Source organism: Lissotriton vulgaris, chromosome 1_2 (genome assembly GCF_964263255.1).
Source record: "Lissotriton vulgaris chromosome 1_2, aLisVul1.2, whole genome shotgun sequence".
In the NCBI taxonomy this organism is placed as follows: Eukaryota; Metazoa; Chordata; class Amphibia; order Caudata; family Salamandridae; genus Lissotriton; species Lissotriton vulgaris.
This window is the reverse complement of record NC_141686.1, coordinates 114,290,615-114,318,013: the sequence shown is the minus strand read 5'-3', so window position 1 is coordinate 114,318,013 and position 27,399 is coordinate 114,290,615. Positions and strand designations below refer to the sequence as shown.

Here is a 27,399-nt window from a genome sequence, read left to right as displayed (position 1 = left end):
TTTGAAGCATGTTTCTCCAAAGAGAGCCAATCAGCTTTTTAGCAATGGGGAGAAATCACAACAATAAATCTCGCTATGTAATGCTTGGTCACATGAACACTATAACCCCATGGAGGAAAATGGCTGCCGTAAACATTTTGTTAATGAAATATACTCTTTGTTGGAGTGGAGGGATTCAGATAAAGAAATTGCCTGATGTCCAGGAAAAACTGAAATCGCTGTGGACAGGAAAGATGAGCGAGTCCAGAAGCAGACTATTGTGAAAGCCTTTTACCTTCTTCTCTATTCATGTGAAAGAAGGTATACGGCTCAAGAGTGAAAATGTCTATATCTGGACTAAATATTGTTCAGTCCCTATGAGAAACTTTGTCAATGGCATGATTAAAATAAAGAAGGGCTAGGTAGAACCACTGCTGTAAAGCAATACTAGACACCAAGTAAACCTTTACAGAAACTAAGAGAAGGGCAAACTTAGCTTGATATAGAAAGAATGGTAACACTGTTACTTCCTGGCACGTTAACGGTCTAAATCTTTGTTAATGCACCATAGGCACAATCTTTTCTACTTGAATGCACAAGCATTTCTTGAATAAAGACTTCTGGTATGAAGTACTCTGATACCCTGGTGGGTCATGTTCACGCTATATAAAAACTTATAAAGAAAAAAAAGATATAGTGTCTTATTTCCTTTTTAACAACTTAATTTCACTCTGTATCCTCCATAAAAAAAGACAACTTGGATCATACAATCAAACACCACAACAATATCAGCTTCATAAATCGCATTGAGTACATTGCAAACGTAACATTTTGAATCACAATGCTACATAAAAATTCACTGTAGTGGTGTAGACGTAGACTTCCTCCAAGACATACAACATATAGCATCCTGAACTAGAAGAAATAAAAGAGAAACAACACAAACTCCGAAACCCCAATGACCAATCTGTGGCCCTGGCCTAGAAATATGGGTGGGGACAGAAGCAGTAGAAGAAGAAAGTTTGGCAAAAGTGTACAAGAAAAGTATCACTGCCTCCTACCAATACACAGGTATTTTTAGCAGCCGCAATGCTCAAGGATTTACAGTAACAACAAAGAATAAAGAAAACATTGTCATACACAATTTGAGGACGCAGCTGGGTCTGTATTTCTGCTATAACTATTCAAGAGGGTTCAGGCAGCCTCATTATCACAGTTGGTAAGACTTGGATTGACTCCAGTCTTGAAGGGTACAATACAGATGCTCTAGGTCCACTGCCAGTAGATCACGTCTAACTTTCTGAAGAACCTGACTCACAGATTAAGACTTGCCACGCAGTTTTCTCTATTGATTCGTCTGCAGCATGCATTTCCCACTCACATAATTCATTAATAAGGATTCTAGTATGCTCTCGATGAACAACCCTTATTTCGACTTCATGGTGGTCGTTTGAAATTCTCTAATCGCTGCCGTGAGAACCGATTCCCCTCGAGTGAAGTCAGGTCCAGATAATAATAATAATAATACGGCATTTTATAAAGCGCGAACAGCTACCTCACAAGGAGGTGTCCCGGCGCTAAAAGAACAGGTTTGACCACAAGGACTAGAGTATTAGCGCCTAGCGCGGTTGGGTGAAACGCCAGGTCTTCATCATCCGCTTAAAGCAGAGCTCAGAGGGGATCTGCTGAAGCGCTGGGGGCAGGGTGTTCCAGAGTGCCGCCACATTGGCCGAGAAAGTTCGTCCTCCCAACCGAGCCCTTTTTACTCGTGGAACTACAAGCTGAACGCGGCAGTTGGAGCAGAGAGAGCGGGCCTGGGTGTATCTCGGCAGCCGAGTTTTCAGATAATTTGGGCAGGTGCCATACAGAGATCTAAAGGCCAGCTTGAGTGCCTTAAATTTGATTCTGCTGGCTACTGGTAACCAGTGAAGTGAAAGAAGGTGCGGAGAGGCCGAATGCTTGAAAGGGATCAGCATTAACAGTCTCGCAGCCGCATTTTGGATCAGTTGCAACCGCTGAATTAGGTACTTTGGTAAGCCCAGATAGAGGTCGTTTGCGTAAGCCAGCCTACATGTCACTGTGGCATGGATTACTGTTTTTCGGCAGCCCTCTGGTAGGAGTCGCAGAATCTTACGGAGATTCCTCAGCTTACACAGACAGCAACCAACTACTTGCTGGATGTGCGAGGCAAAGGACAAACTATCATCCCACCGCACCCCCAGATTTTTTGCCGTTTGGCTAGGCGAAGGGGCCTGTCCCATCTCCGCCGGCCACCAAAGTTCTGAGGGTGGAGGTGGGCCTTTGCCAAAAAAGATCACATCCGTCTTGTTTGCATTGAGTTTTAATTTGTTTGTGTTCATCCAGCATGCAACATCTTGGAGACAGCCCTAGAAACTCGAAAAGGACACCTCCAACACTTCCGAATACGGAAACACTAGTTGGGTGTCATCGGCATATGAGATTGCCTTGACCCCCCAATTGGCAATCAACGTAAAAAGTGGAGCCCGGTAGATATTAAATAATAGTGGGCTGAGTGCCGACCCCTGAGGGACGCCACAGCTGAGGACCTTGGGTGTTGAAGAAACTGTCCCCAGCGCCACCTTCTGTGTTTTCTGAGTCAGATACGACTGTATCCACCCCAGTGCCTGGTCCTGGATGCCTACCTCAGCCAGTCGCATCAACAGCCTAGCGTGGTCGACCGTATCAAAAGCGGCCGACAGATCCAGGAGCACCAGCATTGCTAAGTTTCCTGAATCCATCGACCACCTCACTGACTCTGCCACCTCAATTAGTGTTGTCTCAGTGCTGAAGCCGGGTCTAAAGCCTGATTGTGTCTCATGTAATATCCTATTTTCTTCAATGAATTTACTTAACTGGCGCTGGATTACTTTCTCAAACATTTTGCCCGGCGCTGCCAGATACAGTCCACTCCACTGCGTCGTGTCCCGCTCTGCATTCCCTTTATCAATTTTACCCATTGTAGACTGCCTTACAGGTCACAGTGTTTGGGGCAATAAAATAGAAGTGCCGGAAGCAACTTAAAAAAATGCCAGGTTCCTTTTCTGTGATAACTTGCTATGTGATGCTTTGCTCCCATTCAAAATAATAAAAAAATAAGCCAAAAAGAAATACCATGTTAACCCACACCAATTCATATCTAAACAACTACCCAGTGACAAAAATGAGCAAAACTTTTAGTACAATTACCTTATCAGTATGTTATTTATTTATTTATTATTTATTTTATTTTATTTTTATTGTTTTCTATAGCGCAAACATGACCCTGCACAGGGTATCAGAGCGCTTTACAGTAGCATATAAAACAGCATTTTTACATATTACTAGACATTGGTGAATGGGATATAAGCAATTCCGTAATGGCAGCACCATTAAAAGTTCCTAAGTCCCAAATAGCAAGTCTCACCCTTGGACCAAAGTCCCACACCTTTCTCTGGCACTTCCACTTAGGTGGCGTGGACATTACTTTACCAAGCATCTGAGCCACTTGGGTACTCTAACTATAAAAGCAGTATGCCCCGATCTCAAGGTCCTCTAAGACTGAAAACCTGAATGACTGAAGCCATCCTGGTTCCTTTGGTGGACACAGTGGGGAAGAAACTTCACTCCATCATCTACACAAGGTTAGCTGTTACAACAAGCTTGAAAGTTATCTCGGGATGCACCGCTGCTTCCCCCTACTGCCCCCAGACTGACAGACAAACTTTCCCTCTGCAAGACCATGGTTATCCAGAAAGGTGCTCACTATCGGTAATGTGGTTTAGCTCGAAATTTAAATATGTATCATATATATATTTACCACTATCGTGAGCACCTTCTGGGGAACCATGGTCTTGCAGAGCTTTTGAAAACGGTGGCCGACTCAGAGGCTCGGAGCTCAGCTGGGCCAGCAAATGGTCTTCTTTTCAATATAAATGCAGACAAAAGTTAATTATTCTCATTAATAATATTTCTGGCGTTTACAATATCTTCTGAGATTATGAAGATTCTTCACAGGCCAAACTGAATCTAGAAACTCTCTATTCCCCCTCTTCCTCGAACCCCCCCCACCCCCACCCCCACCCCCTGCAATATCTCTCCAGTGGTGAAAGGTAGCACCACAAGACTCTGCCTAGGATGTAACACCGACAACAACAAAAAAAGAGTGTTCCTGTTCTGATTTGAATGGAAAGGATGCACAGAGCACAAGGAACCAACAAAGCCCATTTGGTTTGTTAAGAAAGCCCTCACTCACCGACCTGGTCGGTGACTTGCTTCATCATCGGGCCCCACCGGGTGTGACCGAATGCCACCCCGGTGTGCTGCAACGCCAGAGTTACTGCGGAGCTGGTCTTGTGAGGGTGGGCGGGCTATGTGAAAGATTATGTGGATAGTGTGAAGTGGTGAATTAAAATTGCCTTGTATGTATCAAAAATTCTTTTAATCAGAGATCATAAAGGACAAGGTTAAAAAATGTGATGGTAAGTAAGGCCAACTAATTGGATGGTCTACTACCACTAGCATTAAGTGACAACGTGAATGGTCAACATGGACATGTTTCAGCCGGTGTGGTATAATTAACCTGGCATTCGTCAGGACCTAGAGTGTAAACCTCGGCGGTATGGGCACGCTAAGGCCCACCCAACCAGAGGACTTGAAAGTGAAAAAAGTCTGTGAAGTGCAAAAAACGAGGGGGCATCACCACCCAAGGGCAGGACGCACACAGCCTCAAATCTCTAAATTTTAGAGATAAAAAGTAAAAAGCACCTGTGGGAAATGAGAGAGATACAGACAAACATCAAAAAAAGACAAACAAACAATTAGAATTTTTGTCGTTTTAGGCTAGCCAATTCAAGCCAGTTACTTGTGCTCAAGGTGCCAGGGTGCACAACTCATACCTGATAGCAGAGGTGCGTGGCTCTGCCTGTGGTTGATAGTAAATGGTAGGTAGTATAGCCTTAAACAGTGAAGAGACACTCTCATGGTAGATTGCCAATTGCAAGATCTATCTGTGCGAGTGCGCAGGGAGGGAAATAAGTGAAAAAGGAGGCGAATGGCAGTGAGGACATTCAGACACAACTAAATCACTCTGCGATCAATGGGCCAAATGGCCAGTGACCATTCAGCACAAAAGAGAACGAAAGAGGTGAGAGAGTTAAATTCTCACTTCACAAGGGATGAAAATCCACCCCATAGACCGCGGGAGGGAGGGGACGGCGCATTTGGCACATCCTGAAATGAAAGCAAAAATGGGAAAGAAAAGGGACAAACACTGTCAGCAAGCAGCGTTAGTACTTAGCTCAAATGGTCCTTTGCAGCCAGGGAGGTACTCACGCCCACGGCGCCTGTCTCCTGTAGGTACACCTAATCAGCCTTCGGAACCGGGTCTCGCCGATCCGGGGTTGAGGGATACGGGCGGTTTTATGAGCCTCCGGTGAATGTTGCCGCTTCCGGGATAGGAAGCGTGCGTTGTGCGCATGCGTGGAAGTAGCGGAGAAGGAATAGAACGTGAACCGCTTAGGGTAGGGGATACTCACTTCCGTGTGGGAAGGACTACCTTTTGCGCATGCGTGCCGATTCGACTGTCACAGTAGAGGCAGCCGGACTTGGAATTTATGTGTGGTACGCATGCGCGGAAGTTAGACCAATGCGGAATGATGTAAACAATCTACAGCTTAACGTAGTGCGCATTGGAAGCAGAATTAACCATATGAGTATCAGGTGAATGAGGAGGGACAGACACAGCACATGTTAAACTCAAAAGAGATAGAGATATCCCAGGCAAAATACCCATCTCAGATTTAGCGTGAGTAATAGGTAATGGAGGAAAATCCTCATCTTTAGGTTGATTATTTCTAGACAGCTGATTGTGGGGCAGTCTACACCCACAGACAACAGGAGTTTATGGAACAGCAACGAGTCAGGAGGTAGTAGGTTTACTTGAGGACAGAGCCCCAGGGTATATCGTCATTGAGGCCATTTACATGAGTGCCCAGGCGGTATACCTAACGCTGTTCCTTTTCAAACAGTCTTTCTGCAATGTTGGTGCCCCCAGGGATTTGTTCAATCACCGTCCATCTCAGATCATTGGTAGTATGATTAGTTTGTAAAAAATGGTCACTCATTTTTGTCGTCGATTTCTTGCACCTGATATTACTCCTATGCTCACATATCCGTTGTTTGATTTTTCTAGTCGTCATCCCCACGTACCGGAGGGAACAGGCGCATGTGACAAGGTAAACAACATTTATGGAGTTGCAGTTAGTGTGTGCTTTTTGCCACCATGTTTTCCCGGGTTCAAGGGTCAAAGATTTGGTGGGGGCTGTCAGGTGGCAGACGGAACAGTTGGAGCACGGGAAGTGGCCTGTGACTTTCGGTAGGTTCCATGCATCCGTGACACTCCTCAAGGGGGTCGCTGGTAGTTCTTTGGGTCTTGTGTGGACCAGGGCATCTTTGAGGCTGTGTCCTTTCTTGAAAGAGAACAGAGGTTTTTGCCAATCCTTCTTGGTACTTGTGATGATTTTCCAATTTTTATTTATTGATTTTTTTCATTAGATAGGATAATGCACTATAGGTGGTTACACAAGTCAGGGGAGTTTCCATCGTAGTTTTCGTGATTGGTTCAAGGAGGGCTTCCCGTGGTTGGTTCCGTGCCCGTTTAAAACCTTTATTGAGAAGGTGACTTGGGTAACCTCTTTGTGCCAACTTGGCCGTTAGATCAGATGATTGACGTTTGAAATCATCTATATTGCTACAGTTCCGGCGGATGCGTAAATATTGTCCATAAGGGAGGTTCTCCCTTAATGGACGAGGATGGAAGCTGGAGAACTGTAGTAGGTTATTTTTGGCTGCGGCTTTATAGTGGGTCTTGGTAGTCAGAGTTGTCCCACTGTTCATAATTACCACATCTAGAAACACCACCTCCGTGGTGCTCACTGTATGGGTAAATTTGAGATATCTGTTGATGGTGTTAATCCAGCAGAGGAATTCCATTAGACGTTCCATGCTTCCCTTCCAGATGAGCAGCACGTCGTCTATGTACCGTTTCCAATACGAAATGTTCCTGGCAAACGGATTGTTTATAGACTGGATGTTTTTAGCCTCAAAGTCTGCCACATACAACCCCGCTATGCTGGGAGCAAACGTACTGCCCATCGAGGTACCGGAGCATTGCAGGAATAGCCGTCCTTTGTAAGCAAAGAAGTTTTCTTTGAGTGCGATTGTTGCACATTCTGTTATGAAATCTCTGGGAGTGTTGTATTCCCATGTGACAGAATTCAGAGCTGCACTTAATACCTTGATTGTTTCATCTTGCGGAATACTGGTATACAGGCTCTCAATATCTAGAGTAGCCAGAATGATGGTATCTGGCTCAAAGGTGATAGACTGTAGTTGGTGCAACAGGTTCTTTGTATCCTTGAGATACAAAGAACCTGTTACACCAACTACAGTCTATTACCTTTGAGCCAGATACCATCATTCTGGCTACTCTAGATATAGATATAGTTTGAAAAGGAACAGCGTTGGGTATACCGCCTGGGCACTCATGTAAATGGCCTCAATGACGATATACCCTGGGGCTCTGTCCTCAAGTAAACCTACTACCTCCTGACTCGTTGCTGTTCCATAAACTCCTGTTGTCTGTGGGTGTAGACTGCCCCACAATCAGCTGTCTAGAAATAATCAACCTAAAGATGAGGATTTTCCTCCATTACCTATTACTCACGCTAAATCTGAGATGGGTATTTTGCCTGGGATATCTCTATCTCTTTTGAGTTTAACATGTGCTGTGTCTGTCCCTCCTCATTCACCTGATACTCATATGGTTAATTCTGCTTCCAATGCGCACTACGTTAAGCTGTAGATTGTTTACATCATTCCGCATTGGTCAAACTTCCGCGCATGCGTACCACACATAAATTCCAAGTCCGGCTGCCTCTACTGTGACAGTCGAATCGGCACGCATGCGCAAAAGGTAGTCCTTCCCACACGGAAGTGAGTATCCCCTACCCGAAGCGGTTCACGTTCTATTCCTTCTCCGCTACTTCCACGCATGCGCACAACGCACGCTTCCTATCCCGGAAGCGGCAACATTCACCGGAGGCTCATAAAACCGCCCGTATCCCTCAACCCCGGATCGGCGAGACCCGGTTCCGAGGGCTGATTAGGTGTACCTACAGGAGACAGGCGCCGTGGGCGTGAGTACCTCCCTGGCTGCAAAGGACCATTTGAGCTAAGTACTAACGCTGCTTGCTGACAGCGTTTGTCCCTTTTCTTTCCCATTTTTGCTTTCATTTCAGGATGTGCCAAATGCGCCGTCCCCTCCCTCCCGCGGTCTATGGGGTGGATTTTCATCCCTTGTGAAGTGAGAATTTAACTCTCTCACCTCTTTCGTTCTCTTTTGTGCTGAATGGTCACTGGCCATTTGGCCCATTGATCGCAGAGTGATTTAGTTTTGTCTGAATGTCCTCTCTGCCATTCGCCTCCTTTTTCACTTCTTTCCCTCCCTGCGCACTCGCACAGATAGATCTTGCAATTGGCAATCTACCATGAGAGTGTCTCTTCACTGTTTAAGGCTATACTACCTACCATTTAGTATCAACCACAGGCAGAGCCACGCACCTCTGCTATCAGGTATGAGTTGTGCACCCTGGCACCGTGAGCACAAGTAACTGGCTTGAATTGGCTAGCCTAAAACGACAAAAATTCTAATTGTTTGTTTGTCTTTTTTTGATGTTTGTCTGTATCTCTCTCATTTCCCACAGGTGCTTTTTACTTTTTGTCTCTAAAATTTAGAGATTTGAGGCTGTGTGCGTCCTGCCCTTGGGTGGGGATGCCCCCTCGTTTTTTGCACTTCACAGACTTTTTTCACTTTCAAGTCCTCTGGTTGGGTGGGCCTTAGCGTGCCCATACCGCCGAGGTTTACACTCTAGGTCCTGACGAATGCCAGGTTAATTATACCACACCGGCTGAAACATGTCCATGTTGACCATTCACGTTGTCACTTAATGCTAGTGGTAGTAGACCATCCAATTAGTTGGCCTTACTTACCATCACATTTTTTAACCTTGTCCTTTATGATCTCTGATTAAAAGAATTTTTGATACATACAAGGCAATTTTAATTCACCACTTCACACTATCCACATAATCTTTCACATAGCCCTCCCACCCTCACAAGACCAGCTCCGCAGTAACTCTGGCGTTGCAGCACACCGGGGTGGCATTCGGTCACACCCGGTGGGGCCCGATGATGAAGCAAGTCACCGACCAGGTCAGTGAGTGAGGGCTTTCTTAACAAACCAAATGGGCTTTGTTGGTTCCTTGTGCTCTGTGCATCCTTTCCATTCAAATCAGAACAGGAACACTCTTTTTTTGTTGTTGTCTAATATAGTTTGGGGACTAAGAGTGTTCGTGACTCTCCCTATCTCTCTTCTTGTTGATCAATAGGATGTAACACCATCATGATATTTAAGGTGCCGACGGACATGCTGGTGTAATTTCCTTGTATTTTTCCTTGGTAACGGACGGAGCTGTGCCGAGAAGAACGGAGAGAGCTGTGACAACAGTGACATCAACTTCAAATAAAGTTTGCATTCTGTGTTAGGGACCTTATTATCAATGTCAGTAACTCATCAGGGGAGGACAAAGGGTGGTGAGGAATGTGTGGGAAGATATAGTAGACACAAAAAAAACTTAGCACTAAGTAACTATTTCTTCTAATCGAAACTACTTCCAGCAGATACAGCTTGCAGTTTCCAAGCAGCTCCATTGGGAGGTAGGAATGAGCAGTGCCAAGTCATGCAACACAGGACCTGGCAAAGAATCCATCACTGCGTGCCTGAGCTGTGGCGCAGTAATGTTTTGCAAAGGTACGCAAAGATGATGAAATGGGTGCTTGTCCAATATCAGCCAATTTGATAACCCTTATAAGAACAGAAGCACCCTTGGCAGACCACGCACCATGGGTATGAATGGCAGCTGGAGATCTTTCTTAGCTAAACATTGACAGATCTTTAGAAAACGAGTGACCCAATGTGAAATCATGTTTAGTCACTGCCTTGCTTTCTTAGTGCCTGCAAAGCCCACAGAGTCGATCATACACTTCGTCTTGTGTAATCAGTGTAGTAATAAAATGTACACCAAGTTCAAATGCTTCTGCAAAATTCCTATCCTCCCCTTCTCGTAGCAGTACATGTTGCAGGATCCTTCATTGCGATGAGTGCAGATGCCTAGAGTAATCTCTCTCCAGTGGACCATGAGTGGGAACTTCACGATGAAGTGACGGACAACTTCTCCAGTTTGGACTGTCCAAATGTGGATCTGTTCACCATGGCTTAAACAGGAAATGAAATTGGTTCTGTGCTACTCATTCTGCCCAGAATAGTTTCCTGGAGAATGCTTTTAGGTTTGACTGGTCAATGGTTTTGCTTTATGCATTTCGAGCCCCTCGCTCTTCTTTCAGAAACTCTATTCCGGATAGCAATACATTGGGCAAGGGTGGAAGGCTTAGTGTGCCGTTCTGTTGGTACTCCGCACTCGGTCTCCTGTTCCTCACAGAGAAGACCAACTTTTGCAGCAGAATGATAAAATACTCCACAACAAAATTCTGATGCTACACCTACACGTTTGGAAATTAAACTATACAAACTAGATATTTTCTGTTTACCACCAGAAGTGGCAGCCGTCATTTTAGCTGCCTGAAAACCTGGTACAAAGTCTATCAATATGAGTTGTTGGCATGGCTGGAGGTTTAAGAACCTTCCTGTTTTGCCACTGGAATTGAATAAACGTTGCACTTTCTCGTACTAAGCAGGGCTTGGCAGTTGCTACGGTCAAGGTATACCTGGCTGTCTTATCTGCCTTCATGTGTCTACCCGACTAACCCTCTTTGTTTAGGTCACCCTACTTGTAGGTTTTCTCAGAGGTCTGTTATACTTGTTTTCTCTTACATCCTTCTTCTTGTGTTATTTTGTATACTTCTTGTGGATGAAGGAGTGAATAGTAGGAAGGGGGATGCGTCAGCATACCCCTACTTATTATAGTTTGGCTTTCCACTGATGGCCATCGGGTGCATGTAACAGTTGCAGATGGTATACACCTGTTACAACGCAACTTTTACAACTACCTACTGTTACAACGCAACTTTTACAAAGCATACCATTACAACGCATTGCGCTGGGGGGCGCTCTAGGATGGGGAATAAGTATAATTTACTATCCAACACCTTCCCTAGGGTCCACGGGGACTGGAGTTAGAATAGTAAATTATACTTACCACTATCCAGCACCTCAAAGCGCTATGCGTTGTAATGGTATGCGTTGTAATGGTCGCGTTGTAACAGTAGGTAGTTGTAATGGTATGCGTTGTAACATGGTACATCCGTTGCAGATCAAGAGGTCATGGTTGAATCTCAGACACCACCAACAGATATTGTATGGCTTTATTAACAGCATCTTATTGCACATTGTCAACTGAATTTAATGGAGAGCTCTTAAGAGTTACCACTTAACCTGGCTGATTCGCGGAGAAATTCATTTGCAAAACACAGAATAGAGCTGCAGACCCACATTGATGAGACATGGAAAAATAGGAACACAGGCCAGCACGTCACTTGGAACAAAATACTGCATGACGCCATCACATCAAACTGGGTGAAGCTGCAACTGGAGTGGCATGGCACATCTCTGCAGCACGGGTGCGGTACTGCTATGGAAAAATAATAGTTACCAAACTCCAAGAACCATGGGACCCATGTTAATATAACCGGTTTAACTGTGTTGCTTCCGATCTCTGATGTTGCTTTAACCATTTTTGGAAAGAAAGTGGGCCTGGCCTGTTATTTTGGTAGCTGTTTCTATGAATAGACAGGCTTAAGACCATTTATCTTTTTAGAATGGCCTGGGTAATTTATTTACCAAAGTTGTTTTTAGAAACATGTGCTCTCACAAATTAAAACATAGCAGCCTTTCCTCTCCACTAGGCCTTTCAGGATAGATTTCTATATTTTAAGGGACCAATTCCGGTTTAGCCCCTACTTAAAAGAGGGCCTAAATCTGATGAAGCCATAAACACCTTAGAAATCACTTTGAGGAACTATAAGAGTGGAAGAAGTTAGAAGGCCCAACCGTAAGATGATTTTCAGACTCAATCATGGACAAAACATCAGAATCATAGTCTGATTGTACCAGAACCTCTGGTTTGAGGACATGGTCAGGAGAGGGTAGTATTCAAATCTGTTTGAAAGATCAGGAACCGTAGTACCATGCTGTACTGCTTCTGACATGTATAGCCTCCCATTCATGCTTGGCACAAGTAGACTAGAATCTTCATGTAGCTAGCTCAGCTTCCGAAAGTTACGTTTGTATTATAATGAAGGTTGAATGTGATGTGCCCCACAGATTCTGTCTCCACCGGCAATGTTCACCGTCTCGTTTTCAGACATTTGATTGCCTTTACTTTTTTATGACAAACAATCTATAAATGTGTTCTATGAACATGAATGTTTTAGCATTTATGCTCATTTGGTGCACGGGAAGGGTATCTTCTCGCCCATTTTTGTGAATCAAAGGCTGCTGATATTTGTTTTTAATAAATGTGTTCAGGCTTCCAGTAAGAGTGACAGCATATTTTTCTTCGATATAGGGCTAAAAAAGTTGAGAGGTCCAACTCTGCCTGGAGGGATGAGCTCTACAGTACCTGTGAAACATGGGATATTGATGATTGAATTGAAGAATAGGAAAAGCCAGATCTGCTCCTTAAAATGCTGTAGTGCGGAATGGGTCTTTTCCACAAAGAGCTCCCTGCCATGCAAAGCTGTGTTCATTACATTCACTCGGACATCACCAGAAAACCCAGAGAAGTGCATCTAGAGATGCCTCCGAATTACTAGGTCCGTAGACCTGAAGCCAGCAACCATTTCCGTGATATTGAAGCGGCTCATATTTTCTGAATCCGGTCTATACGCCACAAGTTGGGAAAAAGGTTCCTTCATATGAAGGCTGCAGGTAACTAACTTACCTATCGCCTACAAAACAAGTATATAATGCGTGAAAAGTCACCATGTAGAGAGAAAATGCCAGAGACAAGGCCCCGCAGCCCACAGTGTCCAAAGGCTTAAAGACTTTATCCGAGGAAGTCATGGAAAAGGAATTTGAATGGAGTATGGCTAAAGATGTCTAGATCAACAGGTTCTCCAGTGAAGGGTGAGCAGATAGGAATAGGCATCAGATGTGAGGTCTAGCTATCAGCTTCTCTGCCTATTAACAGCTCGGACTAAAACGTGCTAGTCCCAAGCTGCCTTAATCAATTATTATTATAGGCTTTTATAGCGCGCTCTGTTACTAAAAAAATAGTATCCTGGCGCGAAAGGGGTGAGAGGCAGGGTAGAGGGGGACCCTATACAGTGATGTTAAAAAGGTAGGTCTTCAATCCTTTCTTGAACAGAGTGATGGAGGGAGCTGTTCTAAGCTGCTGCGGGAGGGTGTTCCATGCTCTCCCCGCTCTGACTGAGATGGATTGGCCGCCAAGCCTGCTGTATTTGAATTTTGGAACAGTCATTTGGTGCAGATTAGCTGATCTGAGGGGGCGGTTGGGAACATATAGGGAGAATCTTTTCCTCAGGTAGACAGGACCAGCTTGGTGAACAGCTCGAAAGGCGAGGACCAGGATTTTAAATAGAATCCTGTGGGCAACCGGGAGCCAATGCAGGGTGCGGAGAGGTTGACGGACACTTGAACTTTTTGGAATATTAAACAAATGCCGTACAGCGGCATTTTGTATAACTTGGAGGCGATGGATCAGATTAGCAGGAAGGCCGCAGAAGAGGCCATTTGCGTAATCCAATCTGGATAATATAAGGGCACGGATGACGGTCTCTTTGGCCGCTCTCGGGAGAAGTGGAAAGAACCTGCGTAAAGTTTTAAGTGTAGAAAAACAGATCCCGGTAAGTCTTTTTATATGATCCTCGAATCTGAGGTCATTGTTAAACCAGACTCCAAGATTTTTAGCAGGGCCTCTGATGGATTTGGGGCAAGGTAAGTCTGCTGGCCAGAGAGAGTTGCCAAAGTTGTCTGGGAAGGAGCCATAAATCAAAATTTCAGATTTGCTTTCGTTGCATTTTAATTGGGCGAGGGCAAGCCAACGAAAGACAGATGACAAGCAAGTTTGGGCTCCAGATGTATCCAGGTTGTTTTTGGGCCAAGTAAACAGGAGTTGAGTGTCGTCAGCGTAAGCCATTATTTTTGCTCCCAATTGTTCAGCAAGGAAAATAAGCGGGGTTAGATATATATTAAAAAGCAGGGGGCTAAGAGTGGAGCCCTGGGGTACACCCGTTACAAGTTTCTTGGGGGAGGAGGCGAAAGGCGGCATCCAGACTTGTTGGAATCTGTTGTCCAAAAAGGACGTTAGCCAGTCAAGAGCAGAGCCTGTGATGCCTATGGCCGCTAGTCTGGTAAGCAGAAGGGAGTGAGGGACAGTATCGAAGGCGGCAGAGAGGTCTAATAAAATCAGAGCCGCTCTGCCACCTTCGTCCAAACACTCCCGAATGGCCTCGGAGATTTCCACCAACGCCGTCTCCGTACTATAGGCTGCTCTAAAGCCTGACTGTGCTGGATGTAGAGCCTGGGAATTTTCGACGAATTTGTCTAGCTGAGTGAAGGCGACCTTTTCACATACTTTTGCTAGGGCCGGCAGCAATGATATAGGCCGGAAATTAGCAGGGATAGCAGGATCTAATCCATTTTTCTTTATAAGTGGGAGCAATTTAGCTTGCTTCCAACAGGTCGGGACCGTGGCAGTGAGGAAAGAGCGATTGATAATATGCGTTACCTCATTGCCAACTGTGTCCACGAGACGCGCAAGCACACGGCAGGGCACGGGTCAGAAGGGGATCCTGAATGTAGGGAGGCGAGGATGCTGACAATATCCGTATTTTCTACTGGGGAGAACTGATGAAACCGTTCCATGGGGGTAGGTAACACAGGAGACGGGATGGCCAGTATGGATGGAAAGCTGTTACATACAGTAAGTAAGTCATCCTGGATTTTGGTGATTTTATCAACGAAGAAGATGGAGTTCTTCGCACCATTTCTCTGTGGAGGCAAGTATGGGTTGGGCAGCACAGGGTGAAGTAAAACTTTTCACTACAGCAAAGATTTCTTTGCTATTGTTATTGGCATTAGTTATGCGCCCTTCGAAATATTGGCCTTTTGCGGATCTGATCGCCGCATAATATTTCTTTTGCCCCGTCCTTAGGCTCTTTTTAGCCTCGGGGAGATAGGCTTGTCTCCATGTTCGTTCAAGTTTTTTACAACCTGACTTAAGATCACGGAGGGTGGAAGTGAACCAAGGTTTGGAAGGAGTGGTACGCAGTCGGCAAACCCGAATCAAGTCCAACAAGGATTCACCAGGCAGTAAAAGTGGTTTGAAAGAGGCCTTAATATGATTACCTTCTTAGTTTTAACATCTGAAGTAAGCAAGGGCAACTCTAATACTTCCAAACTACTTCCAATGCAGGGCTGTCAAATAGGAAATATGAACCAATGTCAACCCCACTTACGTTCTGCAGGTCCACATACAGCCTAGCTTCAGGGGAAAGAGGGGGCACATTGTTCATCTAAGAGACTCCCTCATCAATGCATAAAATCCCGACACAGGCACTTGCAAGGCATCAGAACGAGATCCGGATAACTCACGGGCAGGTAACTTAGTATTCACTTTTGAAAAAGGTTCATCCTCAACAGATTCCAGCACCTTCATCTGAGACGAGAGACGATCTGCTTAGTTGATCAGTCATTTAGGTGCCATCAAACCGTACGCTCTGTATGTGGCTTAGCCAGCAGAATAAGCTTTGTTATTCTGGGGCACACTACAAGCACAGCCTCAAAATCCAGAAGAGCCTGGATAGCGGGCCCTGGATCGACTGCATTAATTGGCCCACAGTACTAGATCCGTCAGAAAAGATGAGATCGGAAGCCCCCAAGTGGCCTTTGGACCTAGAGGCAAGGCAGAAGGAGAAGCCCAGACGTCAATCACAGCACAAATCTCTGAGGTGCTGGCATAAAGAGGCCATAAACTCTGGTTAGAGCTGGGGTGAGTCACATTCCAGGACTGGGGAACAGCACAGATAGCAACCTAACCCAAAAATGGGATCTCGACCTTGTAGGTTACCCTCTCTTTCTTATGCTTCTTTTTATTTTTCCTATAGTGAGAGACCTTGTCTGGGGAATGATCGCATTTATGGAACTCACTCGCAATGGGATAAAGTGTAAAACCGCTCCACAGCAGAGCTCTGTCACAGTTTGGACAATTGCCTTAGGGAACATTAGGGGGGCGTTGCTCACACGCAGGAAGCAGGTTCGTCTTGGAGGGCCAAGCAACGCATGTCAGTGGTGGGAGATAGATATTTGTTTCTGGCATTAACTATAGGGTTTGCAACCAGACACTTTAGGAAAGGTAAATCAACACAGTTTGAACGTGCACTGCTTACATTTTCACTCTGTAAAACACCGAAAAAGAGTGAAGGTCTGGCACTGTCTCAAGGGCGCAGAAAAAATAGACATAAGTACTGCCAGCGCACTGAGTGTGCATTCTAGAGGTTTGTGCAGTCCTGATGATTTTCAGGATTTAGTCTGGCAGCGTGAAGGTGAGGAAGATAGGGGGAGAAATACCCATCACAAATTGTCCTAAAACAGATTTATTTCATTCACATTGTGGCACTGGAGGTGAAAGGCATTACTGGAGTGTAGCCAGTATAAAAGTGTTCTCTTATTTCACTTTATACCTGCTTACCTCAAGCTCCACTGATCGACTGAACTGGACGCTCAGCAACTCCTCGATTAAAAGTTTGATGTTCTCCATCCCCACAGTGCGGGCCAGCACTGGAAAACAAAATTCAATTTGGTTTACAACAGCCCCAAAATCAACAAAGCAAGCATTACAGAGAGTGGGCTTCCAAAAGGTGTGTACCTATAACATTGACAAACAAAGCAGCATAACATTGGGACAAAAAGAAACTGTCTTCTGTTGAAAAAAAAATATCTTTTTTTTTTTTAAACATTTTTTGTCTCAAAGGCCTCAGCATTTCAGGGTGCACTCAACAGCGCCCTAACTCAAAGGGCTTTCACATTTTCGCCCCCACCATCCGGGTAGTTAGGTTCACCTGACGCGTTTCTGTGGTCCAATTCCACTTCATCAGAGGCGTTCTCCTGTCTCCACTGAACTGCACTTCTTTTAAAGTATGCTCCATTGTTAATTGCCATACAAAAACGCGTCAGGCGAACCTAACTACCCGGAAATGCTGAGGCCTTTGAGACAAAAAATATGAACACAGGAGAATTCCCGTGCAGGCTGCACCGGCTCAAAGAATCGAGCGGCTGAGGTAGAGGAACTTTCCTACTCCTGCCAGCACAGCACGCATTGTGTTAAATGACTCGCTCTCACGAATCGCATCCTACTAAGGATTATAAAACTATCTCCAATGTCTGCATCAACTGAACTATTAACGGAGCGCAAAAGAACTACCAAGACCAGCATGCTGTGCGGACCAATTAAGAACTAAGCCAGTCCCACGTATGGCAATTAACAATGGAGTATACTTTAAAAGAAGCGCATTTCAGTGGATACAGGAGAAAGGATAGATAAGTATATATATATATATATATGTATATATATATATATATATATATATATATATATATAGAGAGAGAGAGAGAGAGAAAGATTTGCTTCTTTTATAGTTTTGAAAGTCTGAATCTTAACTCAAATGGAATATAAAAAATATTACCACTGGATAAACGCCCAAATTAGTAACAAAACCAGAAATGTCTCAAAAGTAAATAAATTGAGCAAAGGAAATGTGATTGAGCAGCATGTAACATTTGTCGATAGGTTAAATTAACGATAGGAAAGTGATTAATATGTAAATGTGATGTTCATGTTTCTTTTCTTATTGTCATTTGTAGTTCCCCTGATGAAGGGCAGTGTGGTGCCCGAAATGCATTGGAATTTTAATAAACATTGCTCTGGACGTACCTCTGCATTTGTCGAGTTTGAACCTGAGGTCCGGAGCACACAGTTTAAACAGTAGAAACATTCAAAAATGGCAGAATGTATCCCGTGTGTGAATTGGAACTGAAAGCTCATCTAGACACAGATAAAAAAATGATTGAAAATGGAAAAATAAGGAGAAAACCAACAGGACAAAATGGAGTACTGTGTAAATGTAGCCAAAAGCGGCTAGATGTTGCTGTGCGAGTGGTTTGGGGTAGCAGGAGTTGCCCCACCCGTCTTCGTTGTCAAAATAGGTGCCACCGGGGCAGGCATAACAACCACAACGCACGCATTAAAAGACGAGTTGGACAAGATGAGTTAGACAAACATGAATGAAAAATTAAACTAATTGATGTGCATCCCTCCACATGCATTGTTCAAAAGTAAATAAAACAAAAGGACTAATGACAACTTTGTTATCAATTAACTAGGTGAATGATTCAAGCCTCAAACGTTTTTTATGCGACGTCTACAACAACAGTCCTTAACTACTATGCTTTTGTGGACCTCACTAAAAGAGTACTGGAAACACGAGACCAACCCTAAGCAATTTCTATGTTTTGAACCTCAAAAACAATACACAGAAATATAGAACCAAGTATGAATCAAACATACACACAAATTATAAACCAAAGATCGAACTTTTAATAGTAAGGCTGGAGCTTTTAAAAATGTTGTTTGTTTTTTAAAAGATCAACCAATATGCTAGATTCTACCAAATGATTGTCTACTTTTACTCTTAACCCTTTCGCCGCGGCATGAATTTCGACGCGGTGCAGGGGATGGGTTGAGCGTGGCGCTGCCGTGCTCGTAACGGAGCCACGCCGTCATGAGTCACTGGCGGCGTGTGCTCATGGCAGCGTGGTTCTGTCATGACCCCGCCCGCTCATTATTTCGCCCGCACAGGCGGGAAATTAATGCCGCTTGGGCGGAGCGGCAGCCGCATGATGGAACCATGCCGACATGAGCACATGCCGCCCATCACTCGTGATGGCGTGGTTCCATCATAAGCACGTACGGGGCTAATATATAGGGCCCGAGTTAGATCTCGGTGGATGGGTTACTCCGTCACAACGATGACGGATATCCTGTCCATCGAAATATACATCCCTTTATATCCTACAGGATTTACAGTTCAACAGACAGGATATCCGTCACAGTTGTGACAGAGTAACCCATCCGCCAAGAGCTAAATGAAGACCATACTCTTTGTTCTTTGTCAGCACTCACTAGTGCTCCAGTTGAGACCGCCAATTGTTCTGTTTGCTGTACTTGGTGCTGCTCCCACTAAGGATACCAACTTAATTTTTAGCCTCCAATTTTTAATTCTTTCCCATTTACAGAGCGTTTTAAAATCTAACATTTTACATCTCTACTTTTCTAATCTAAGAGTACTTAATCTTCTAAAGAGCTGCGAGTTCAGTTGAGAAATGGCATCTGAAACCTCGAGGCAGAAGTAAAAGGCAGGGGGCAGACCCCTCCTTGGTATTGGCAGCACAGTATGGAGCTCTCTCTTTACACAGAAGATTACTCCCTCATCAGCTACTTCCTTATCGGAAGGCGTTAAAATGCAACTTTAACAATCCGGTTAGTGTCCTCCGCAGCACTTATTTGCCTATTTTTCTCTTTAGTGCTCCATAGGAATGATAATGAAAACTTGTGGACGCCGTACATAGGTGTGAGGACCTCCAGGGTCACTGGACCACAGGTTAAGAGCGGCTTTTCTACACTTTAAATGTGACCCACATTACATGAAATGTAGTTCGTCACTGTCGTACCTTAAGGTAGCAGATACAGGCGGCAGTGGAACATCAGGCCGCCTTTAGTCGCAACTAGTGTGATGCAGGAGTTCTTTCCACAAAATACTTTTGGTGTTGTGGTGAGATATGCATATCCGGTCCTCAATGTCCATTTTATACACGTGACACAAACTCTCAAGAGTAGTAATTGTGTCACTTTCCTCTGTTATATCTTCTACGTGGTAATTAACATGCTCACTGGGACAAAGGGGCAGGCGTAACACATACACCGTCCCAAGGCATGGTATTAGGGTTCCTGGTATTATATATATTTCCTCATTTCCACGAATATTCATCCATATCCGTTTTTCTCACTGTATTCGTTTTTTTGGGCGGTGAAAAAGTGAAGTGGCAACTAGCATACTTTCACATTTATTTAACTGCTTAGAACACACGGACATTTCAATATTTGTAGGCTTTCTCGTCCGCCTAGTAGTCTTATATTATAAAATACTCACCCGAGAATGTTATCATTGTAATACAAACCCATGCGCGTATCTCGAAATATTTAGGCTTCGCTAGGAAATGTGTTTTCGTTTTTAACCCTAAACTATACATAGGCATCACGTTAGGCCTGTCTGTCATGACAACTTGAGAGAGACTTGAAAAGAAAATCAAGTTGGTATTTTTTGTCCCTAAATATAAACAGCAAAACCCAGTCTTGAGTTTGCATTTGTAAATACAAATGAAGAAGAGAGAAAACGGAGAGCCCTAATAAGATGAAATGAGTTACATTTATATTGCTGCAACTCAACCTCCACAGATAGCACTTTTTGAGGATGTAGTCTCCTCGAGAGGCAAACATCAGTGTACTGATGAGCCTACAGGGGTCAACAACCTTAGACCAAGCATTAAACATCTTAACATGCACCATGCCCTGGCCCAATCCGGTAGTACGCTTGGAGCAAGAGCAGCCCTGTATGAAACATGATGAAAGATTGAGAAGTGCTGGTGTCGCTTGCCTTTACAACTCGTATGCATTTATGGCAATCACTCAGATTGAAAAGGAAATGATATGGAGATATTTCTGCTTTGCATATTTCTGTCCAAATATTGAACAAACATAATTCTCATCTGAAGTCAAGCCCTACAAATAGTAAATTCCGTAAGAAACAAGTTTGTTTTTCATTAATAGAATGATGGCTGCATGAATGTCACTCCAGGGTAGTCAGGCGTGCTAGCTGCAACCCCTGGCTTGCTCTTGCTACCCAGGCAATAAAAGTCACAAAGGTGCACCAAAAACGAAAAACCAACAGGACTCTAAGAAAAAGTGTTCTATCAGTTGTTTCCCCGTTGTTTGCTTCTGATGGTCTGTATCAGCAAGTAGGAGGCCTTAAAAGGCTAAGCCTGGGATAAGAGGTCAACTCTGCGATGTAAATGGCCCCTTTTACTGCCCCTGTTATTTTGGTGAACTGACGTACATGGCTGGTTGGAAAGATGAGAAGAGAGGCATAAGCATGACAGCCAGACAGAAAGTCAGTACGGTAAAGGCAAACACTGAATAAATATAGACTGCAAAATTGGAGACTTTCCTGACAACCAAAACTTAACAAGCCTTTGTATGGCCTGTTCCTGGTTGGGCACACCCTGCACGCCATGAGAGGAGCTAAGCTGGATTGGTCGAGGGCTCTCGCAAGCCAAGTATGTCATCGGTGGATGACGCAGCCAGGAGCATTTAAATAGCAGTGAGGTGAGTAGATTGAAAACAGTCAACTGTCGCTGTTCAACCTCGACACACAAAGGTGGAGTACGCGCATGTTTGAATGCAGCACCCTGCCCTGTTGCTGCAACAGGAGATCATCCCCCCAAAGACCTCAACTGACACGGAAGACTGATGCTCAGGAGGTCAGCATACCCTGCCCAGTCCGTGGCCACCTGCTTGGTCCTGATCTTCTTTAGAACTTGGGGCAGGAGTGGTATCTACAGAAAGGCATGCAGGAGTCCCAAATTCCACTTTAGACGAAATGCGTCCCCTAGCACAATCGCTTTGGAAACTTACATTGCACATTCTCTGCAGATGAGTGGAACAGATCGATCCAAGGATCTCCTCATATGTGGAAAAGACCTTGTGCTATCTTCTGATGTTGTCACCCTTCATGATCCGCAAGGCATCAACGGCTGAGTTACTGGCATTCAGTGAGCCCGCCACGAGCCGCACAACCAGGAAGATTTCCTGATGCTCCAAGAAAGTCCAGAGTAGCCTAGCACAGAGGTGCAGAGTAGCCTGGCACAGGGTGCACAACCCCACCCTGTCCTGTTTGTTACAATACCCCATGGCGATGGTGTTGTCTGAACAACTGAACCAAACTTTACTTGGATGGAAGGAAGGCTTTCAATGAAAAAACAAATTGCACTCATCTCCAGAAAGTTTATCTGGAGCGGAAACTCCACTAGAGAAATCCGATCTCCAGCTCTCCCAGGTGGCCGCCCCAACCCAGAAGTGAGGTTTGGTTCCGCTCTAAGGTTCGGGGGAAGTGCGTTCCATTTTCTGGCTGTATTTACCGAGAATCTGCGGCCGCCAACGCGGGTTTTCTTCACCCTAGGGACCACAATAAGGTTTCCCTGTTCAGACCGGAGCGCTCTCGGTGGTTTGTATGGGGTGATCCATGTGCTCAGAATGGGAGGGCCAGCGTTGTGCAGGGTCTTGTGGGCCAGGCAGAGGGCCTTGAATGCGACTCTTTCCCTCACGGGGAGCCAATGAAGTTTTCTCAACGCTGGTTTGGCCGATGTTCTTGATGGGGTGTTTGTGAGCAGGCGGGCTGCGGCATTTTGGGTTTTTTGTAAGATCTGGTAGGTGGCTTCCGGTGCGCCGAGGTAAATGGCGTTGCTATAATCTAGCCTTGCTAGCACTAGGCCTTGGATTAGCAGGAGGCGAGATTTGAATGGTAGTAGGGGCAGTACCTTTCTGCATGATCTTAGAAGCCCATAACAGATGCCGGCAGTTTTCCTAGCCCGAGTCCTAAAGGTGAGGTCTGTCTCGAGCCACACTCCTAGACTCTTGACCTCTGTTTTGGGGGAGGGGGGGTTACCCATACAGGCGGGCCAGATGTCAGGTGGAAGACTCGGGGATTTGTGGCCGAGGAGCAGGATCTCTATTTTTGACCCGTTGAGCTTTAGGTCAGAGTCGCTCATCCATTGGTGGACGGTGGAGAGACAGTCACGCAGGTTGGAGGGTTTTAGCTTGGGGTGTGAGAGAGTCACCACCAGCTGGGTGTCGTCAGCGTAGCTGACGATCGTGACTCCGAATGGGGCGACCAATTCCTCCAGTGGGGCCATATACACGTTGAAAAGTGTGGGGCTCAGTGAGGAGCCCTGGGGCACTCCACACCGGAGGGGAATTGGGGGGGAGCGGCTTTCTCCTTCCCAGACTTGGAAGGAGCGTTGGGAGAGGAAAGATGTGAGCCATCTCAGCGCACTGTCTTGTATACCTATGTTGTCTAGGCGCTGGGCTAGGACCTGATGGTTGACAGTGTCGAATGCCGCGCTGAGGTCCAGGAGGACCACTGCCACTGATCCTCCTGTGTCAATGATCTCTCTCGCTTTCTCTACGGCCGCCAGGAGGGCGGTGTCTGTCCCCTGACCTGGTCTGAAGCCGGTTTGGGAGTTTTTTAAGAGAAGGTTAGCCTCCAGGAAGTGGGACAGTTGTTTGTTTACCAGCTTCTCTGCAACCTTCCCTATCCAGGGGAGGAGCGAGATGGGTCGATAGTTGGACAAGTCCGTGGGGTCTAGAGATGGCTTCTTTAGTAAGCCCTTGACCACGGCCTCCTTCCAGCTTAGAGGGACTTCTCCTTGGGAAAGAGAGGTGTTAATGAGGGCCGTGAGTCTAGCTACGATGGTCCGAGCGATGCTTTTAGTGAACCGTACGGGCACTGAGTCGCTGGGGGCGCCGCTTTTCGTGGCTGCCAGGGTGGTTGCCACTTCTTCTTCTGTAAATGGTCCGAATGAGGCTAAACGTGGAAGTTCAGAAGAGTCCGTGGGATTTCTTGAAGTGGGGGTACAATCCTTGGCTGATCCGGGGGGGGCCTGATTGGTGGTGGGTAGGGAGGAAAGGATTCTTTTTATTTTGTTATCAAAGAAAGTGGCCAGGTTGGCGCATTTTTCCTCGGCTGCTTTGGGGTCCAGGGCTATCTGCAGGGGAGCTGGAACATGGAGGAGCTCTTTAAGGATGGAAAAAGTCTCCTTAGCAGAGCATGCTGAACTCTTTATTCTTTCTTCAAAGAAGGAGCTTTTTGCGCTGTGGAGGGCTTGTTTGTATGCCTTCATGGTTGTTTGGTAGGCGTTTTTGTTCGTTACCGATTTATTTTTTCTCCAAGTCCGCTCCGTCCTTTTGCACTCCTTCCTGAGGATGTTCAGGGCCGGAGTGTACCAGGGGGCATGATTAATCCTTTTTACATGCTTGAGGGCGCATGTAAGTGGGATGAGGCTGTCTAGGGGGTTGGTGAGCCAGCTGTTAAACTCCCTATCAGCGGAGTTGGGGTCAGTGGAGAGGGGACCGTCGGATTCCCTCAGCTTCCCTTCCCATTCTTCTGGTCTTAGTTTGTTCCAACGTCTAGTTAGAATCTTGGTTTTCTGCTTAGGAACCGCGGCGGGCTGATAGGACCAATGCATGGGGACCAGAAAGTGGTCGGTCCATGGAAGAGGGGTAGGGTCATGTATTTGAAGATTATTGATATTAGAGAAAACGGGGTCTAGAAGGTGCCCTTTCTCGTGCGTGGGTTTCGAGTTCAGCAGCAGGAGGTCAGCTGACATGAGGTCTGCTTGGAGATTGGCGGCTGTGTTATCTGCTTTATCTAAAAAGTGTAGGTTCAAGTCCCCTAAAAGAAGGAAATTGGGCGTTTCTAATGTTTTTAAAAGGATGTGGTCCATCAGCGTACTTGGGAAGTCACCTATCGCGCCTGGTGGTCGGTATATCAGCAGACCCGATAGTGAAGTGGTGGGGGAGATCTGGCGGATGAAATTGCCGTTTTCACAGTCCTTGACCGTGCCCTCGCTGAGCCTGCAACTAAAATTACTTTTATAGAGAATGGCGAGCCCGCCACCCCTTCCAACTGGTCTGTCAAGGCAGCAGATTTGATAGCCGGGGGGGGGTAGCATTGACCAGGTCCGAGCCGTTGCTGGGGGTCAGCCAGGTTTCGGTCAGGAACAAGGCATCTAGCGAGAGGGTTTGAGTGAGAAGGTTGATCTCATGTGAGTGTTTTACTAGCGACCTGCAATTCAGGAGGCCTAGTCGAAGCATATGGCAGGGTTCCGTAGCTTTGTGGGTGTCGCAACAGGGACATCCTCTGAATGGGGTGTCATCCTGGAGGATGAAGTCGCATTGAGGATTTTTCTTAGTGTTCCAGAGACGGAGGGTGTCCGAGGAGTAGGATAGATGGGGCTGAGATTTGGGCATAGTGTCTGGTCCTAGGGCCGGCTGGGCCCGGACGGGCCCAGACGGGCTTGCCTTTGGCGCGCTGACGGCGCGCCCGTCCGCTGCGCGTCCGGTAATTGCACATTTTTTAATAGGTGGAAAGGGGGCGGGTGGGCGTGGCCTCGGGGTAGGCGTGGCCTGTTTACCTCGCCGTCAATGGCGGCACAATAGTTACTATGCCGGTTCCTACGTTGCAGCGAAGGGTCGCTGTTCGGCGCTTCTATCGCCTGTTTCGTGCTGGCAGGGGGTGAGTGAAGTTTTTTTAAAAGCAGGTAATGCGCAAAGTGAAAATTCAAGAAAACAATTTTAAAATACAAGATGTCTCCCGGCTTCCGCCTCAGGAGAATTACAGGGTCTGCTTTGGTGGCGCTGAAGGCAGCGTATATATACTGTGGAGGGCGGGTGGGCGTGGCCTCGGGGTAGGCGTGGCCTGTTTACCTCGCCGTCAATGGCGGCACAATAGTTACTATGCCGGTTCCTACGTTGCAGCGAAGGGTCGCTGTTCGGCGCTTCTATCGCCTGTTTCGTGCTGGCAGGGGGAGAGTGAAGTTTTTTTAAAAGCAGGTAATGCGCAAAGTGAAAATTCAAGAAAACAATTTTAAAATACAAGATGTATCCCGGCTTCCGCCTCAGGAGAATTACAGGGTCTGCTTTGGTGGCGCTGAAGGCAGCGTATATATACTGTGGAGGGCGGGTGGGCGTGGCCTCGGGGTAGGCGTGGCCTGTTTACCTCGCCGTCAATGGCGGCACAATAGTTACTATGCCGGTTCCTACGTTGCAGCGAAGGGTCGCTGTTCGGCGCTTCTATCGCCTGTTTCGTGCTGGCAGGGGGTGAGTGAAGTTTTTTTTAAAGCAGGTAATGCGCAAAGTGAAAATTCAAGAAAACAATTTTAAAATACAAGATATCTCCCGGCTTCCGCCTCAGGAGAATTACAGGGTCTGCTTTGGTGGCGCTGAAGGCAGCGTATATATACTGTGGAGGGCGGGTGGGCGTGGCCTCGGGGTAGGCGTGGCCTGTTTACCTCGCCGTCAATGGCGGCACAATAGTTACTATGCCGGTTCCTACGTTGCAGCGAAGGGTCGCTGTTCGGCGCTTCTATCGCCTGTTTCGTGCTGGCAGGGGGTGAGTGAAGTTTTTTTAAAAGCAGGTAATGCGCAAAGTGAAAATTCAAGAAAACAATTTTAAAATACAAGATGTCTCCCGGCTTCCGCCTCAGGAGAATTACAGGGTCTGCTTTGGTGGCGCTGAAGGCAGCGTATATATACTGTGGAGGGCGGGTGGGCGTGGCCTCGGGGTAGGCGTGGCCTGTTTACCTCGCCGTCAATGGCGGCACAATAGTTACTATGCCGGTTCCTACGTTGCAGCGAAGGGTCGCTGTTTCGGCGCTTCTATCGCCTGTTTCGTGCTGGCAGGGGGTGAGTGAAGTTTTTTTAAAAGCAGGTAATGCGCAAAGTGAAAATTCAAGAAAACAATTTTAAAATACAAGATGTCTCCCGGCTTCCGCCTCAGGAGAATTACAGGGTCTGCTTTGGTGGCGCTGAAGGCAGCGTATATATACTGTGGAGGGCGGGTGGGCGTGGCCTCGGGGTAGGCGTGGCCTGTTTACCTCGCCGTCAATGGCGGCACAATAGTTACTATGCCGGTTCCTACGTTGCAGCGAAGGGTCGCTGTTCGGCGCTTTTATCGCCTGTTTCGTGCTGGCAGGGGGTGAGTGAAGTTTTTTTAAAAGCAGGTAATGCGCAAAGTGAAAATTCAAGAAAACAATTTTAAAATACAAGATGTCTCCCGGCTTCCGCCTCAGGAGAATTACAGGGTCTGCTTTGGTGGCGCTGAAGGCAGCGTATATATACTGTGGAGGGCGGGTGGGCGTGGCCTCGGGGTAGGCGTGGCCTGTTTACCTCGCCGTCAATGGCGGCACAATAGTTACTATGCCGGTTCCTACGTTGCAGCGAAGGGTCGCTGTTCGGCGCTTCTATCGCCTGTTTCGTGCTGGCAGGGGGTGAGTGAAGTTTTTTTAAAAGCAGGTAATGCGCAAAGTGAAAATTCAAGAAAACAATTTTAAAATACAAGATGTCTCCCGGCTTCCGCCTCAGGAGAATTACAGGGTCTGCTTTGGTGGCGCTGAAGGCAGCGTATATATACTGTGGAGGGCGGGTGGGCGTG

General features: G+C 46.2%; 1 protein-coding gene across 1 annotated transcript in view; it reads right to left on the bottom strand.

Annotated features, from left to right (window-relative positions):
* KIAA1549 (KIAA1549 ortholog) overlaps positions 1–27,399 on the bottom strand; it is a 539,186-nt gene that overhangs the window by 467,045 nt on the left and 44,742 nt on the right. Inside the window, exon 2 of the mRNA XM_086952955.1 lies at positions 16,767–16,855. Within this exon, the coding sequence (XP_086809081.1) occupies positions 16,767–16,855 (89 nt within the window). The remainder of the gene's footprint in view (positions 1–16,766; positions 16,856–27,399) is intronic.